The sequence below is a fragment of the Canis lupus genome, chromosome 14 (assembly GCF_048164855.1).
Source record: "Canis lupus baileyi chromosome 14, mCanLup2.hap1, whole genome shotgun sequence".
In the NCBI taxonomy this organism is placed as follows: Eukaryota; Metazoa; Chordata; class Mammalia; order Carnivora; family Canidae; genus Canis; species Canis lupus.
In genome coordinates this window covers 21,096,067-21,111,172 of record NC_132851.1, presented here as the reverse complement: position 1 = coordinate 21,111,172, position 15,106 = coordinate 21,096,067, and the positions used below count along the sequence as shown (strand labels likewise).

Genomic DNA, 15,106 nt, shown 5'->3' with positions numbered 1-15,106 from the left:
ATCCAGTCAAATGTTCAATGGCTACAAGCCAACTCATGGATTTCTCTTCTCTCTGTGTGGATGGTAGTAAGATCTCTAAAACTGGAAACCATAATTTACATGACTTTATATTCCTAAAACCACTTAGCCCGTTTCCCACATAAAAGAGTTACTCAAACATTCAACTAAGTCCAAAATTAAATGGAAATATTCATTATAAATCTAGGACTGCTGGCTACTTCCTGATGTTGAATTTCCTTTTGTTCTGTTAATAAAGTGAGAAGAAAGATATTAGTCAACTTCAACTAGAAGAATAAATCCACCCTTTAGTGTACCATAAGATAATTTTTCAAGATTACAAATGAGATCAATAATCAACAGAGCACAAGAGAACTTTCTTGAAAAATACACATGCACGCATATACATAATAGTAGAATCTCAGTGCTGGGCATATACATGTTCACTCTAAATTCTGTCAATTTTGTTGGAAATTTTTCATTCTAATATTTTGGGGAAAAAGAGATGAGATAATATCTGTAAGCCACTTAGACTCTCTGGGCTTCTTTGTCAGATCAAACCATTACATTAAATAGTCACTGGGGTTCCTTACAAGGCTAATGTGTTAGCATCTCATAATGTCAACAGTATTTGGAACAATGTAGCACAAGGAACAGAATTTAGGAAAAAAATAGAGCTGAGGAGAATCTCCCCTTTTGCCAGGGGTAAATCTCAAACTCTACAAAGAAAGTATATCCTCGCGGTAACCACTCTGAGCACATCAGTCAATCTGTATCTAGCTCGCAAACTCCTGTCTCCCCAGTTCCTAGGATTGTACTTGGGCCAGGGCAGGTGTTCAAGGAGACATCAACCAAATGAATGAATGACTTAATTTTACTGCAAGTCTGGATGGCAGCCTCATTTCAACTGCCTGGATTGGAAAAAAAAAAGAGAAAGGAAAAGAAAGAAAGGAAAGAAAGGAAAGGAAAGGAAAGGAAAGGAAAGGAAAGGAAAGGAAAGGAAAGGAAAGGAAAGGAAAGGAAAGGAAAGGAAAGGAAAGGAGGAAGGAAGGAAGGAAGGAAGGAAGGAAGGAAGGAAGGAAGGAAGAAAGAAAGAAAGAAAGAAAGAAAGAAAGAAAAGAAAGAAAGAAAGAAAGAAAGAAAGAAAGAAAGAAAAAGAAAGAAAGAAAGAAAAGAAAGAAAAGAAAGAAAGAAAAAAGAAAATTTAAGACATTCTCAGGTATTGAGCTTCTAGAGCATCAGAAAAATAGTTGATTTTGGAGCTCCTGGGTGGCTCGGTCGATTAAGTGTCTGCCTTTGACTAAGGTCATGATCCCAGGGGCCCAGGATAGAGCCCCACATTGGGCTGCCTACTCAGAGAAGAGTCTGCTTCTCCCTTCCTTTCTCCCTCTGCCTCTTACCCTGCTTGTGCTCATGCTCTCTCTCTAAAATAAGTAATATCTTTTCAAAAAAGAATTGATTCTATTAAAAAGTATCCAATTTACTTTACAAAACTGTTTGCAAAAGTAAGATTTACAAGGCACCTTTCCCTCACAATTCTTTTGAAATATAGATATACCAGTGTCGTCCTCCTCCTTTCTTAGGCTCCACAAGGGGCCAAGTCCCTAGAGATGCAGTAATGTCCCCTTGAAGTTCTAGCTGGAGAAAAGACCTATATATGTTACCATGAAATAAGTCTTTAATGGAACCAGCTTTTCAAGAATTAGATGTAAAACAAAGCCCAAAAATCGGCAAACAAAAATAAGTAAATAGTCCACATTTTTAATATATTCAGAAAACATTTGTAAATACCAGCAGTTTAACAACTTAAGCTGCTTTTACCATGTTCCAAGCATTGCTCTCAGTGTGTTAACCCATTTAACTCTATAACAGCCCTATATGATTGACTCCCTTATTTAATCCTTAGAAGACTCCTATCAGATAAGAGTAATCTTAGAATAATCTAAGATAATAATAAGATAATAATATAATCTAATTTATTCTTTGTGACAATGCTAGATGTTATTTCCACCTACACATCAGAAAAGTGATTCACAAAGAGGTTAACTAACTTGCCCGTGGTCACACAGCAAGAAAATGCAAAATCTACGATGAGAACACAATCTGCTGGGCTCCAGAGTCCACTCTTTCCCCAGCAAAGTGTGCTTTTAGCAAAGTGAACGAGAACACTATTCAATAATTCTGCCGATATCTTCAATTCCGTTTCCTAGTTAAACAATAATAAAAAGGCAATCACAAGTCCCTCCAACCTAACCCAGGCAACCCAGAACTTGGTGTTAACCTGACACATTTCTTGAAAAACATTTGACCTTAATAAAAGTATTTTTATTTCTGAACCAACACACTATTTGACGTCTCCATTGCTAGCTATTGTTTATTAAATTGGCCTCCTTGAAACATTTAAAACTTAGAAAAAGAAATAAAAGGGTGAACCCAAGTGATAATGAAAAGTACAAAACAGCAGCCCCTTCTGGTACATAGGGATGGGTATGTTCAATCTGGCCTGAAATTCCAAAACTCAGGCTCATGATGCTGGTTATTAACTAGCTACAGGGCACAGCAAGGCAGTCTCAGTGAAAGATCCATTTAATAGAATATCTGTACGGCAAGAAGTTATTTTTTATTTCAATGTCTCTGACATCCTTCCTTTGATTTTTGCAAAGTAAAACAAAAACAAAATAAAAATTCCTGAGCAAAGGAAGGTCTATAGCTGCACCAAAGTATACTTTGAGGGAAAAACATATATTCCCTATAGACGTAGGCAAGAAAAAGTGGCACATTTTCCTATAATTTCAGGAACCCTTGAAATGTAAAGAAAAGAAACTACAGTAACTACATTCATAGATTCATGGGATTTTAGTGCTGAGGAAGGAGGAATGATCTCAGTATGGTCCAAGTCGCCCATCTTAAAGATGCCTGTTAACACAAATCAAAACATCCTAGCTTGGCTCTACAGGTCTTCCATGGTCTAAGCAGCAATCTCTAAGAATAATCTTCTAGTACTCCTCTGCACATCAGCCTACCTAGAATGCAAACATAGTTTCATTCTTTCTTTTTTTTTTTTTTAACAAAGGCCTATGAAGAACAAAGACCTAACAAAAACCCTATTAAGAATATGAAACTGAGTTGGAATCTAGGAATAAAAACATGTGAGTACATGGAGTCTGATGACATTTCTGCCCTTGAGGGATGGATCATTTCAGGGGAGGGCTGGATGTGGACCATTTAAATGCAGTGTCTCTGCCTGAGGAGGTGAGGGAGGCCTCACACAGGAAGTGCACAGTTTTAAAAAGAATCTAACCAGAAGCAGCCCGGGTGGAGAAAGGAGGAGAAAACAGCTCAGACAACTGGAAGAGTTTCCCAAAGACTAAACCAGTGTGAAACAGGATGGCATGTGTTGGCAGAATTCTACATAATTCTGGGTGATTCTCCAAATGAAAAGATGGTGAGAGGTCAGCTGGAAGGGAAAGGAAGGAACCATCAGGAAGGGCCTTGTCTACCTGGTTGAATATTTGGGACTCATCCTCTGGTTACAGGGATCCAGTGAGGCGACTCAAGCCAGAGAAGGACACACCAAAGATGTGCTAGAAGGCTCACTCAGCAGCTGAGGAATGACAAGACCAGGGCTGGAGCAGAGGCAAGGGGGGAGGTTAGAGCTTCCTGTGATAAACTCTGTGAGAAACGAAGAGAGTATGGAATAAAATTGTGGCAGCGGCCATGAAGTAAGAGAAAGAGTTGAAAAATACTAAAACGTATAAAAGATGGGATGGGGTGCCTTGTGTTCGCTTTATGTCTTACCACAGTCCCCATCAATGCCATCTTCCTGTCTTTGTGGGCGGCAATCACGTCCACCTTTCAGGATCCGAGTGAAATGCTGCCTCATTCAGGAGCTATTTTCCCCATTCCATCAGCTCAGGGCATACCTGTTTATCCTTCCCTGTCTCTCAATGGGGCTTTCATAGCAATTTTGTTGTCTTTCCCTCAAGGCACTTCTCACTTCCTGCCTTTTATTATACCTACTTATAAAGAAACATCATTCTCTCTAGATCTTCCATGGATGTTGGAAAAATATTTTGGTTATCTTTGGCACCCCATGTATCTTGCACACATTGTGGCTACCCAGTGAATATTTTAAATGAATGAATCAGGAAACTGGCGTTCTGAGAGCCTATATTAATTGCTTAAGCGATGTGGCTTGCACAGCTAGTTAAGGTCATGGCAGGGCCACATCTAGAACCCGGGCAGCTCTTTAAATGATGAAGTGGACCTAACCAGCTGTACTGATTTCAAGCTAAACTCATGGCCCCTCTGACGTGTGCCTCATCACCCTCTGCTCCACTGCGGCAGAGGCACCACATCTCAGCCTAGTCTCCAACTTCAGGGAGGAATTAGGACTGCAGCAGCAGCAGTGCATGTTCCACCCATCCTTGCAAGTCGGTGGCTATGGCAGAGTGCACGAAAGCACACGTTCCTGGCACCGACCTAGGAAACACGTTGCTATTTTCAGTGGAGCAGTCTGTCTTTCTTGGTCTCTTTCCCTCCTGCCTTCCTAGACAGACATCCATGGGAAATCAATCAAGGCCTTAACACCACGACAACGAGCCTGCTTTACTAGTCACGCCAGTCTGGCAGCCAGCAGGCATCTGGCTGCTTACACCCCAAAGCACAAGGAAAAGTCTGGGCTGGACAGTTTAGAGAACAACTGGCTTTTGAGAAGAAACCCAAAGCCTACTACTGTGGCAACCCCACCCAGTGCCTATACACTAAATGGCTTCTGTCTCTGATAAAAATGCCAGTGGCATGGGCCCCCGTGCTACCATCAAGGGCCCTTTTCCATTGATTTACAATAATTGAAGATAATATTAACGAGTGTTTTATTTGTGGGGGAAAAAGTTTATTGACATTTCTGTATGCCCCATATTGAGAGTCTATTCTGGAGCTACAACAGACCAGTGGATGAACAGGGTGGGGTTCTACTTAACCTAATATATTCTCCACCCCTTGTATGCCCCACTTTCTTCTCCTTAGGACCTCAGCCAGCTCTTCTTTCTCATTCCATTCCTCATGGAGCAGGATCAACCCAGCTTGGGTTAAGGGAAACTAGTTCTAGGAGGTGTTGGCAAGAGTGCAAGGAACGAAAGAGCAGCTGATGCACACATATGGTAGACAGTGGCCTCATCAAATTAAAGCAGCTTTTTGTTTTTTCTCATTTCACTTCAGGACACCTCAAAGCTTTTGGTGTCCTAAAAATCTCATGGCTTTCTGAGAAACAGATTGTGTATGCATGGCCTCAGACACTGCTTTAACCAGCATCCCTTGCTCTCTGAGCCCTGTTGAAATATTCTGGAACTCTCGTTGCCAGGAGCACATTTTGGGAAGTTGACTGAAGCCTCATAGCAGAGATAATGTTTTCAGATGTCTTTTCTGGCGAGAAATAGCCTAGAGCCAAAGGAATAGAAAAGTTTGCAATGAAAGAATGGCAAAGACAGGAGTGTATGTGTGTGTGTGTGTGCATGTGCACATGTATGTTTGCTTGCATAGATTACATGTGTGAGCGTAGAATATGTTTCCATGTCTGTGATCATTCTTAGTAATATTATTGTGGGTTAAAAAAATTATGTGTGAAGATAAAGCAATCAAATTTTTTTTCTGTGACCCATTATCAGCTGGATTTAAAAAGAGGAGATATAAAAGTGCTTTTGAGCAATGACATTGTATTTGGAACAAGTCTATCACTATATGAAGTGGCTGCTGAGGAGACCATTCATTCCGGTGTGTAAATAGGGACATGCTTGCTAAAGTCTGGAGGCATTCTTTTCTGTTCATATTTTGGGAAAGGACTCTGTGGATGAAATTTTATTGAAATGAGTTTTGAGAATAAAAAGTAATATGGCTCTCTGGGTAGCGAGAGGGAGAGAGGGGTCTTTCCAATGTTTCTGTTATGTTTTGTTCACTGTGGTAGGCAGAAAAAGCAACCCACCTCAAAGTGTCCATGCCCGAATCCCCAGAACCTGTGAACATATTACCTTATGCAGCAAAAGGGATTTTGCAGATGTGACTTAGTCAAGCATCTCCAGGTTATCTAGGGACACTATCTAAGATTATCCAGTGGCCCAGATACAGTGATATAGGTCCGTAAAGCAAAGAACCTTTCTGGACCGTGTTTAGAGGGAAATGTGATTACGGAAGAATGGTCAGAGAGATGAAACGCTGCTGGCTTTGAAGATGGAAGTAGGCCACGAGCCAAGGAATGTGGGAAGTCTTTGGATGCTAGAAAAGACAACAAAATAGATTCTCCACTACAAGTTCCAGAAGGGAAATGCCAGCACCTTGATTTTAACCCAGTGACTTATGATCTGCAGAACCATAAGTTAATAAATTTGTGTAATCTTAAGCCACCAAAATTGCAGAATTGTGTTATGGCAGCCATAGAAATTTAACTCATTAACCTCTTCTACCCTCACCCTTCAAATTTCACTCATGTGCTAATTCTTCACCTGTTTGCAGTAGTACATACATTTACACATCTCCAATTACTTTAGTTTGTGGATACAGACTCAGTATATCACAGATAATGTCAGAATGCTAATACCTGCACCTAGGAGAAACAATTTGAAAGTTACAGGAGATAACAGATGTGGCTTTGGAGGCATTTAATGCAACCACCTCAACTTACAGATGAGGAAACCAACCCGGATGTGCTCATTTCTTTCCCTACCCCTCCCAATGCACAGTTAAACACCCTAAGAGATTAGAGGCACAAAATTAGTTTCATTCATCTGGTTTTACTTACATTTACTTGCTTATATTGTTTTTTTTTTTTTAATTTATTTACTTGACAGAGAGAGAGCACAAGCAGGGGGAGAAGTAGGGGCAAAGGGAGAAGCAGGCTACCCACTGAGCAGGGAACCGGATGTGGGGCCTGATCCCACTACCCTGAGACCACGACCTGAACTGAAGGCAGACACTTGACCAACTGAGCCATCCAGGTGCCCCTAAGTGTGTGTTTTGATGGGAAATCTTGTCTTTCTCATAGAACTTAGAAAAATCCACTCCCATTCTTACCAATTCTTGAATTTCTCAGCTTTTTTTTTTTTTTTTTTTTTTTTTTTTTTACCCAGGAGACAGGACTAGTTAACACATAGCTGTTATACCCAAGCCCTGTAAAGATGACATTGAATTTACTTAGGCAAATACAGACTAGCAAACAATGGAAATATATATAAGCAGAAGCATAGCTGATTATTCTCTATTGGGGCCATCTGTCTCTAGCCATGATATATGCACAGTCTGATCTTAATCTTTCCCCCAGGAGCTTCTCTGGTTTCCTTTATGGATGCCACAGAATCCAGTCCTGAATAAACATTTTTGTCCAACAGAGATGCTGGTAAATTGAAACACATAAACATGCCAAGGATGACTGGCTACTGCTGCATACTCACAGGTGGCCCCAGGGCACCTTGAGGTCCCATGCTTCCTGTGATCCCTGGGACTCCAGGGGCTCCAGGAATGCCCTAAATGGAGAGACAGGAAAATGGAACAAAGGTGAGGACTCACACATTCTTATTGAAGTCAGCCAGCTCTCAAGAAGGAGTAACACACACAGTGATAGCTTCCCTCCCCCTCAGCACCAAGACTAGGATCCACAGCTCATTCCTGTTCCCAACTTCCAAAAATGTAGGGGAGACATTTTTTAGGATTCACATATCAGTCAGGTGCAGTTCTTTCAAATGCAAGACTTAACTAGGTTCAACAAAAACAAAATCAATGCAGGGGATTGAATGGACAAAGTGGCTCTGATAGAATGATCAAGCCACATGGATATATTAGGGAGAGCTCAGCACCAAAGAGCGAGTTGTTACCCTACAGCAAAGATGGCTGCCAAAAAAAAAAAAGATGGCTGCCAAAGTGAAAGGTTGAGCAAACAAAAATTTCTCAAAAGAAATGAAATGCTTTAAAGCAGAGCACATCCTAGTAGTCTGTGGAAATACTTACAATTGGCCCTGGTGGTCCTGGAGGGCCAGAGGACCCGTCCTTTCCAGGAAAGCCCTGGAGAAAAGAAATACAATGTGTCAACTATGTAGTTGCTTGATATGGTTTTCAGAATCGATGTACCTAATTCCATTTAATATTTAGAGGGCAAGTCCTGTTGCTTGCTCTGGACTTCTAAGGATTCACTGCTTTTAAACCCTTCACGAGAATTGTTCTTGGCAAGACTTTTGTGTCTGTTGGCTCCTTGAAATTGTCCAGCACAAAAATTTTAGGTCTAAGACATGCTACTTAAAAACTAAACAGGAACTTGTTTCCAGAAAGTGGTTTTTATTAAAACAAGTATAACAAATGAAAAAGAAGATGAAGTCTCAGTAATTAATCAGAGAAAAAGATGAGTTAGTGTCTTTTATGACCTGGAGTCAGAGAGAGTTTGGGACAAAGACTACTATCAAAGAAATCTGCATTACAAATTACTACAAGATCTGAAACTGCAACTCTTCAGGAGCAGCCTGCAGAAGAATTGGGTGGGGGGGATTTCCTGTTGCAATGATAGTTTTGACTGCACGGCAAGCTTGCTCAGTATATGTCATCACGGACTTAGAAATGAGTAGATGTTGGCTTCCCATTCCATGTTGGAAGTGTTTAAGGCAGAAAGCAAATTCTGTTCTTCCTAAAAATATATTCCTAAATTTTTGAATGTGGGTACGTGTGTGGTAGTTTTATGTGAAGAATATAAGGGCTTGGATGAGTTACCCTTAAATGCTTATAGTTCTTAATTGTGGATGCTGGTCTTTCCAATGCAGTTAAAAATAAGAAAGAGGTTCTTCAATCTCAATTTTGTAATAAGTTAATAAAATATTGATCAAAACATCATCTTCTACTACTTAGAGAAGTAAACTTTTTGTCTTGAGCTTTGTCTCTTTTTGGAATAATCCATTTCCATCTCAAACCAAATCAAAGCAAACTCTCTTTGCTCACTTGCTGTCTCTTCCAATTCCCCTTCTGAAATTAGTGCCAGTTTTCCAGTGAGCTGTTTTTTCCACCTGTCTTGTCCATGAAAATAATCTTCTTATAGCTCCCTGTCCACATTCAGATTATCTCTCCCTACCTCAAGGTATCAAATGAAAGGGTAAAGATGAGGCTAGAAGAAAGGAAATGGTTTGTGAACAGGGAGGAAAGGAACCAAAAGGAAGTGTGAAGAGGTGTGGGACAAGTGTGTAGGAAAAGCGATGGGCAGCAAGGTCTTCATGCTCTTAATACTGGCAAGTCTGAAAACCAGATAAGGCTGACAATTCTAGATCTCACCAACTTCATGATTTTCCTTTTCTGCCCTGGGCACAGCGTGAGGCAAAATTCCCAGCCTCCTGTTCCAGCAATCATCTTGGAGCCACAGGGCTGAATTCTGGCCAATGGAAAGGGGCCAGTTCCAGTTCTGGCTTATGAAAATTTCCTGTGGGTAATCCTCCACTTTCTTTTCCCCTTTTGTAGCAACTTCAGAGCCCATGAGTTGAAGATGGAAGTCTTCCAAAACAGAGAGCCTGTAAGTTCCCAAATGACCATAGGAGCAGAGACTAGACCTCCCCACTCCTCTGTCTATGCTGTTGACAGCACTGGGTTGTGAATCAAAGATAGACTTTATTTTATTTTACTGCATGAAACCACTGAGACTTTAGGGTTGTTACAGCAGTTGTACTATACTAATATACAAGCTAGTTGTGTGTGTGTGTGTGTGTGTGTGTGTGTGTGTGTTTTACTACCACTTCTCTTTTTCCATTTCAGATACTCAGTCAAAAATATTAAGTCAGGGGGCACTGGCTGGTTCTGTCAGTACAGCATGTGATTCTTGATCTTGGGGTCATGAGTTCAAGCCCCACATTGGGCTTAGAGCTTACTTAAAAAAAATTAAGTCAGAAGGCTGCAGTAATAGACCTTGATACAGATTGAGTTACATGCACACACACATCTTTTTTTGGATTTGCTAAGCAAAAGGCAAAAATTAATGCTGACATAGACTGAAAGAAATTATTTCGCACGTTGTTTAAATACAGCATGTCGGAAGAGGGCATAAAAAGTTAGAATATGTGAGACATGAACAGGACCTGAGAACTCCTCCAGTTCAATCCCTTCCCCTTATAAGTGAGAAAACTTGGAGCCAAGAGAGGTAAGGGGACCTTACAATTAAAAAAAAAAAAAAAAGGAATTAAAAAAAATGTTTAAAGGAATTCAGCAATTTATCCTTTCCTCAATAAAATTCACATACGAGAAAATGGACTCTGGGCACATATTCAATCATTTACAGAGGTGTTTTAAAAAGGACAATTTTTTTTTCTTCCTGCCTTAAAACTCTTCCACCAGTGGATGGGAAGCACACTCGCACCCATGTGTAGCCCACACAGGACACACAGCCAGCACGATGCCCAGCAATCAGCACGGCAGCGCTGCTGACCAGGCCTTCCCCCAAACCCAGGGGCAATTTGATTCACAGAGGGAGGCAAGCCAGGGCCTGTTCTCTTAAAAGAAAACTGTAGAAGGAAGATCTGCAGGAAATAACACATTCACACTCCCTCCCAATCATGTGGAAGGAGATGGAAAAGCAGAGATCTGTCTGTGCTCCTTCACGGAGCACTAAAGGATGTTCTTGTGAACTCTTCTGAGGTCGCCTGATTTCTAGACTCCACATGTGACTCAGCTGGAAGGGAAGACGGTGACATGTTCTTATATAACAGGAACTAAGTTTGGCGGAGGGGTTAGCTTTAGTGTGATCAAGAGGATACTAGACTCTATGTGTGTTCACTTTGTGTTCTTGAACCTACCAGAAGCTGAGAGGGCAGAAATGATTATTTATTCTTTGTTCCACTCCTAATATTTTCCTAGCACATTGCTGGCTCAAAATAGGTACTAACAGAATGTTTAATGTGAATAAAGTTGAGGCTCCTGGAAGAAGTGCTCTGATGATCATGTTGACTGAATAAGTATTAATCTCAGGTACAATCAGTCTGGAAGCATACAGGGCAGAGAGGAAATGCCAGTGTCACCCGTCCTTGCTCCTGAGCCCTCCACAAGCACAGAGGAAAGGCATCAGGAATTGTGTACCCTCAGAAGTTGAAATTTCATTTCTGTGAATATCGTAGGAGTAGCTTCCTAGAAGCAGACCTGGATGTTTTATTTGACTATAAATCAAATCCCTTTGATTTATAGTGAGACAGTTCTTGGGAGAAACCAGCCAGGTAGTGAAGGAGCCAGGAGAGGGCAGGGGGAGAGGCATGAGAATTGGCTTTTGCTAAAGTCTGGCCAGTCAGCTTATTCCATGGGGAGAGCTAGAGTGTGAGTTACACCCCAGAGTTGACCCATGGTGAGGTTTTATCCACCCATATCAGTTACTCATTGACTGGGGCCAAGGTGACATTTCCAAGGGCAATCATCCGTGGAAGGACCAATTCTGAACCATTAGCAATCAGCATCCATAGTAGTTGTAGGATATAATCCACCTCCAGGAAAAGGGGATTCTGTTTGGGACCCCAGCGGTGTCCGCTCCCATGCATCTTACTCTACCCCCTTCTTCCATGGATTGTCATGAACAATTGAACATTTTTAGATACCAGAGTTCAAGAGTAAAGGCATTCTTTTTTTTTTTTTTTTTTGAGTAAAGCCATTCTTAAGGTTACTGCGAGTTACCCGTTTCCTTGATTGCAAATTAAAATGTACTTGTTCCACTAAAAGGATGTTACTCCTAATACCATTTTAGAAACATCGTTAAACCCACTTTCCCCAAAGTTTCTTCCTAACCCTAGAATATAAACTTCACAGTTTTCATCATGTGCATAGTTCTACATTTTAACTTTTTAATCACAAGAATAAATTTACCTTTGAAAGGTGTACTTGTAAGCCTCGCGTTTGTCACATTAGGAAAGTATTCGCAAAGCTACTGTGTGTTGTGCATTCTGATAGGTGTTGTGCATTGGGATAGCTGATGATGAATGAGATGGGCTTTCCAAGGAGTTTACAGTTTTGAGCAAAGCCAACAATCTAAAGAAAACGACAGCATGCTATGATGATGGATAATAGAGTTCCCTGGGAACATGTGGGAAGAACAGCTCATCCTGGCATGGGAAGGGAGGGAGGACTTCACTGGAAAGATGTTTGTTTGTTTGTTTATTTTTGAAAGATATTTAAATCAAAGGACTCAGGTTGGCTAGGGCACCACATTAGTCTCCCTGTTCATGGGCCACTGTGGCTCCATGTTACAGTCCATCCTTGTGAGCTAGGCAACGCTTAGTCAGGGCTCAGGTCACACTTCTCACCTCTTCATCTCACAGTGAGGGGCAAGGGCAGCAGTTTTTTTTTTTTATATATAAAAGCAATAAACTTGGTGAAACAAAAAGCTCCGTAAAATGTCTCCATGTTAAAAGGCAAAATAAATGGCAAATTCTAGCTTTGTGATTCAGCTTAATTTTAATCAAAGCTCATTGAATGAATGGTCTTCAACCCTTATCAGCTAAAAATGTGTTTGCATTCCACAGAATATTCTAGACCTATAAATTTTCCATTTCATATTAGCTAGCCAATCTGAGAAGATGTGTCTGTGGATTAAGCACCCTCATAAAAAGCAGAAACTCCAAGTAAGCAATGAAGAATGAAGAGCAGGGGATAGAAGAGTAAGTGATAAGCATAACGTAGAAATTCACTTAAGCTGACAAATATATTTTTGTCATGTGCATTTCAAGTGCATGAAATCAGCCATCCACAAACAGGCATGTTTTATAAAATGAATAGCTCTAGACATTTTTCTTTTTCTGAGATTCCTACCTCAAGGTATTAACATGCACTCACAACCCACATTAAAAATGGGTTTCGCTCTAAAAACTTGAAAGGACTTTTATAATTTTTTTTTTTAAATAGTTGACTATGAGCAAGTTATTAAGTTATGGTTGGCTATAATTTATCAGCAAAGGGAAATAAACCCTAACATTTGCTTTCAAAATCACTGATATTTGAATGAATACTAAATTTACCTACGGCTGAAATTTGCAAAGTGTACATTTAATTAACCATTCATTAATGTCCATTTTGCAGTTTTCCTTTCTGAAATATATATATGAAGGTGGCAGGAATTTCCTGTAAGGTCTTAAAAAGTTTGTAGTTTCTAAGTTCTGTGTCTATAGCATTTAAAGGCTGAAACTGATGTGCCCACAAAGAATGTTGTAATTAAAATTAAAGTGAGAAGCTAGAATATTTATGTTTATGTAGCTATCACATAGCACTCAGAACTAGTGACTCAATCATGATACATACCACCCATGCCTTTTCTGAAGCCTGGAATGGTGAGTCACAGATATTAACCCTAAGATTCTGGAACATGCCAATTGTTACGGTCTCTGACTTACGCTACACTCTCAGGTATGGTGGGATCTTAAGCAGCTGCATCCAAGGAGTTTGTTTAGAGGAACCAAATCCAAGCAGTGAGGGCTAGAGAAACACTTGAAGAAACTCCTGTTATGTGATTTCAACCCTGTGGCATGGCTCTGGATGGCTGTGAGCACCAGGAGACATACCAGCATGGCAGTCAGCCATAAGAAATAAGGCTGCTACTTGCTGTGAAGGATTAAGACCAACCACCAGATTAAGAGGCCAAGCACCAAAAAGCCACAGACTCTATAAATACTGGCCCAGGCTAGATACTCAAGATCGGTCCTTATGTGGTACCATGTTGGGCTACCCTGGGGAATTTTCAGACACATACCTACACACGCACACACGCACACAGTATCTGTGTGTGCATACATATTATAAATAAACATGTGCACATATTTACATATATGTACTGTGCACTTGATATGTTCATATATGTACGTATATATTACATGTATAATTTAAATGTACATATAAAGAAAAATACAAACATATTTTTAGTAACCTAAAGTGATGACTTGCGTGAATTGAAACAGCAGCAAAATTCTATTCAAGGAATACTTAGACATACAATAGGCCTAACCCACTATACTATAGTGATTCTAAAACCTAGCTGATTATCAGAATCACTAAGCCTTTTAAAACAATACATTGCAAAGTCACACCCAAGACCCTGTGTATCTGAATCTCTGAGGTAGAAACGCAGAAATCAGTGTGGTTAAAAACAAAGCAAAACTTGAAACAACAACCTGATCTCCTAAGTAGTAGAGCTGCTGGTTTACAAATATAAAATCTCTGGCCTGATCCTGAAGGACAGCACTGGAACCAGAGTGCAAGGCAGACATTATTTGCACCCTATGCTTCAACAGAACTATCTGTAAGCCAGTCATAACATGTAACAAATTCCCTAAATAAGTGTTCTCAAAGGTACCCAGATGTGCCACCATCCAAATAAATGTGAAAAGTAATCGACACTATGTGTGGACTATCAACTTCATCAAGAAAGTAACCCAAACTGGGTTCTTACAGCCCAAAAATTCTAGGCAAGATCTCTTCCATCCTGTTCATTAAATATCTTGAATGGAAGACTTTCCTACATGAACAAAATCCCCCAGTAACCTTTATTAAACAGAATTTTGTGGAAAGAAAGAGCACAGTGTTGGAGCCAGAGAGATGGATTATAATCCTGGCTTCCAACACTTCCTAGTTGTACGGCACTGTTCAAGTACTTCCATGTTTTAAGCTCCAGATTCTTCATCTGTAAAATGGAGTAACAGTGCTTAGCATTTGTGGCTATTCTGAAGATTGTAGAACCTAACATCATAAAGCACCCGCACCTAGTCAATAATTAGTAATAGTGATTCCTGATATTTTTATTCAGATAAGCTGCCAAGTTCCAATTGCATGTACTATCATCACTGTGGTTGCTTTATAAAAAGCCATCTAGACCCACAAAAAAGAAAATCTAATCATCCTCTCCACTAGCTTTGCCATGGCTTTTTACATTACCTCTTCTGAATGAGGAAGATACTCAAGAGGGTTAATATCTTGAAATCTTCGTATTTAATAAAATATTCCTTAGATGGATGTCTTATCACCACTTAACATTTATGACAGGAATAAATCCAGATCATTGATTCAAGTTCCATTTCTCAAGTATATTTCAAAGTCAATTCGGTTTGATGAAATGGGACATTCATCACAAAAA

The 15,106-nt window shown here is 40.1% G+C and overlaps 1 protein-coding gene across 4 annotated transcripts in view; it reads right to left on the bottom strand.

Moving 5' to 3' along the window:
• Positions 1-15,106, bottom strand: part of COL14A1 (collagen type XIV alpha 1 chain) — a 216,156-nt gene that overhangs the window by 30,842 nt on the left and 170,208 nt on the right. For all 4 annotated transcript variants that reach the window (XM_072774345.1, XM_072774344.1, XM_072774346.1 and 1 more), the window contains exons 41-42: positions 7,993-8,046; positions 7,440-7,511 (exon numbers count right to left, since the gene is read on the bottom strand). In XM_072774345.1, coding sequence (XP_072630446.1) covers positions 7,440-7,511; positions 7,993-8,046 — 126 coding nt within the window. The remainder of the gene's footprint in view (positions 1-7,439; positions 7,512-7,992; positions 8,047-15,106) is intronic.